Genomic DNA, 3,630 nt, shown 5'->3' with positions numbered 1-3,630 from the left:
ACTAAGAAGACCCCAAGAGATCACTCTAACTAAACACTAAAATATTGCAATCAAAAGGGCACAGCCGATTAAGATGATCAAAACTGCCCTTAGAGGTTTTTCAATGAGTCATACACCGTTCGATAGCTGACCAATAAAAATACATCTGTGTAAAATTTTATTTCATATAAATATTACATATTTGTAAAATTTCACAGATGTATTTTTATTGGTCAGCTATCGAACGGTGTATGACTCATTGAAAAACCTCTAAGGGCAGTTTTGACCATCTTAATCGGCTGTGCCCTTTTTAAAAATAAAGCCCATAAGATACGATGTAAGATTCGGTAAAAATTAATTGCTCCTTATACGATTGTAGTTCTCCATAGAGAAATTAAGACATTACGATAAGAATTCGTACAGCGTCCAACTACTTATTATCAAAACGCTCAAGCAGATAGCCAAGTTCGACTGTTAGTAATTTCGTTATAAGTTTCAGAGTTTTGCCACCATATGCAGTGGCACTGTTTGAAAGTATTTCTCTGTCGGTAAATCTATCAATTTTTTTAATATGATCAATTCCATTTTTACTGTTGTCTCCCAGTTCGAGAACTTTTTCTTTTTCTAATTCGAGACCCTTTTTATCTCCACCATTCTCCTGAATTTTCACCTTCACGTAGTTACTTTAGGAAAAGAGAAGAAGATGATCAAGGGGAACAAAATGAACCCAGCGTGCTTGTGATCTTACTTTTTTCTACCACCTTCTAAATTTTAATTCAATTATTATTGTTTTCTACCAACACGTAATACAATTCTCAATAAATCTTCGTAGAGATGGCACACATATACCAAAAGGGAATAATTTATTTATTAGTTTAACAATTTCATTTCAAATACTCGATTATATTATAAGTGTTCAGTAGGAATATTTAAATCATATAATTTATTTATACAAAATCTTCACAGTTGCGTGGACCTTACTTTTAGAACACAAGCACAGTAAAATAAGCTAACTAGATTTATTTGGAATTATATTTATTATTTTTATTAGGTATTATTTTGTTTCTCTCCATTGTATTTCGTTCTCTGCCTACAGTACTTGCGCGGATCTGTATGCGCAGTAAAATGATGCGAGTCGGCTTAAGAAACACGATAAGTGTGCAGGACTAGGACTGTACTGTAGTTCTTGAATTGAGATTGCTGTATAACCTATGTTGTACAATTAGACCGCTCTGGCGCGCTCTCTCCTTTGAAAGTCGCATGGAGTTCATATTTGTTAAATTGTAGTGATAGTTACGTTTTTTGTACGTTCATTTTAAATATAGTTTACAGTTTTTAAACATGACTACTCTCAGGCCTTTCACTTGTAATGATTTGTTCGTATTCAACACAGTGTAAGTAAATAAATAAAACATAGCGTTTCTAACCTATACATAAATGTAATAATGTAATCATACTTTAAATACTATGTTGCTTTGTAGGAATTTGGATCCGTTGACGGAAACTGTATCCTTTAAGTATTTTTACCCCTGTGTATAGACCATTTTTTTGTGTCTTGTAAATGACATGTTAATAACTCAAAGTTTTCCTTACATTCGTACTCCGTAGTATGGACTCTCTTTTTATACCCATTATTTGGCCCATTGGCCTGAGTATTTTCAAGTGGCAGAATCACCAAGTGGAGAAATTATGGGTTACAGTAAGTTTTGCTGCATTTACACGAACATTCATGAATGAGTACCAGTCAACTTAGCCATTTGCTTTCTTTGAAACCTATCAAAGTTATGGGAAAGGCAGAAGGATACAGGGAGGAATGGCATGGTCACATAACTGCTCTCACAGTCTCTTCTAGTTATAGAAGATTAGGCCTAGCTGCAATGCTGATTAAATTTCTGGAAGAAGTTTCGGAAAAGTGAGTTAATGCAAATACAATACAGTTATAAACATTTGTTGACTATATTTTATTTCAGGAAACAAGCCTACTTTGTAGATCTTTTTGTTAGAGTGAGCAACAAGGTGGCAATCAAAATGTATAAACAGTTAGGGTACATTGTCTATAGAACTGTTTTAGAATATTATAATGGGGATCCAGACGAGGATGCTTTTGGTATAGAATTGTTTCATATCACTTTACAATATCTTATAATATTCAAACTCAATGTTTCCTCCATTCCTTTCAGACATGAGAAAGGCACTTTCTCGAGATTTGAAAAAGAAATCAGTAATACCATTGACTCATCCAGTAACACCAAAAGAAGTAGAATGATTGTACATATAAATATTTATTTGCGGATTCTACGAAAAATAAATAATACACTGCGAAGCCCATATGACATCATTATAGTAACAAGACTTTTACTGCCTAAAGTGAATAAATAATCTCTTAAAATATAAAGCCGAGCAGTTTATTTCTTGTTTCTGTACGATAGGACAATGGTTTTTACGATACACTGCTTGCGCCATCTATACGTTACTTTTATGCGAATAAATAATAAGACAAATTTAAGGTGGTAGATTCAGTAAAATTACCGCGGACAGTTTAAAGATAATGGCAGGAAATTTCTATGAGTATTGTTTTAATTTTTCTCGGTTGTCTGTTTTTCTATTCCCTCGTTCTACTATAATTATGTTTAAATTCTTCAGTGCGCTAAACGAAGCCGCGATCGATTCCTTTTCGGAATCTTTTCCGAATTCTTTTCTTGATTGTTTGTCTAGTTTTATCTCGGATGCTGCCCCTGTTACGTATTTCTTGTTCTGAGAATTCCTATAGTATTTTCTAGTCAACATAGTGCTCAACAAAATTACACATTTGTTTGATTTCGGAGATATATTCTACTCGCAGCATTAAAAAGTGCAGGTTTTCTTTATTGAAGCACTCAAAAGTTCAGTTTTTAATTTCAGAATTAAGAAGTATACACAACCCAATAATTCGAACTTTGAAGCATGGAAATCAGATATGTATGTATATGAATAACCGCGGGAAAAAGGCAACAAATATAATCATGGTATAAAAGACTTAGAAAACCCCAGGAGATCCCTGTAATTAAACTAAAGTATTCTAATTAAAATTTTTTGAAATGAGGTCAAGAGATAATTTTGACGCTATTAGCCATAAGACATAATGTAAGATTCGGTACAAATCAATTGCTCTTTGAATAATTTTACTGCCTCGTAAGAAAATTAAGAAATCACGATAAGGTTCCATACAGCGTCCAACCACATGGTGTCAAAACGCTCAAACAGGTAGCTAAGTTCGACTGTTAATAATTTCGTTATCAGTTTCAGAGTTTTGCCATCATATGCAATGGCACTGTTTGAAAGTGTTCCTCTGTCGGTAAAATTTTCTATCAATTTCTTCAATATGACAGTCACGTATAATTGATAGTCACGTTTGTTGTACATTCCTTTTAAGAACAATTTACAGTTTTTAAACATGACTACTCTCAGGCCTTTCACTTGTAACGATTTGTTCATGTTCAATACCGTGTAAGTAAATAAATAAAATAAAGCTTTTCTAACCTAGACGTAAATATAATAATGTAATCATACTTTGAATACTATGTTGTGTTGTAGGAATTTGGATCCTCTGACGGAAACTGTATCTTTTAAGTATTTTTACCCCTGTGTATAGACCATTGTTTTGTGTCTTGT

At 33.1% G+C, this 3,630-nt stretch overlaps 1 protein-coding gene across 1 annotated transcript; it reads left to right on the top strand.

The window, feature by feature from the left end:
- The first annotated feature begins 1,124 nt into the window (after positions 1–1,124).
- LOC144477545 (N-alpha-acetyltransferase 20-like) lies at positions 1,125–2,381 on the top strand. The gene is made up of 6 exons (XM_078195273.1): positions 1,125–1,373; positions 1,461–1,485; positions 1,588–1,678; positions 1,762–1,891; positions 1,950–2,086; positions 2,160–2,381. Exons 1-6 carry the CDS (start codon positions 1,321–1,323, stop codon positions 2,243–2,245), a joined length of 522 nt encoding a protein of 173 aa, XP_078051399.1. The 5' UTR covers positions 1,125–1,320; the 3' UTR covers positions 2,246–2,381.
- The last annotated feature ends 1,249 nt before the right edge of the window (positions 2,382–3,630 follow it).

Source organism: Augochlora pura, unplaced genomic scaffold (genome assembly GCF_028453695.1).
Source record: "Augochlora pura isolate Apur16 unplaced genomic scaffold, APUR_v2.2.1 APUR_unplaced_1846, whole genome shotgun sequence".
In the NCBI taxonomy this organism is placed as follows: domain Eukaryota; kingdom Metazoa; phylum Arthropoda; class Insecta; order Hymenoptera; family Halictidae; genus Augochlora; species Augochlora pura.
Note: the sequence above shows the minus strand (reverse complement) of the source record. Positions and strands in the feature narration are given on the sequence as shown.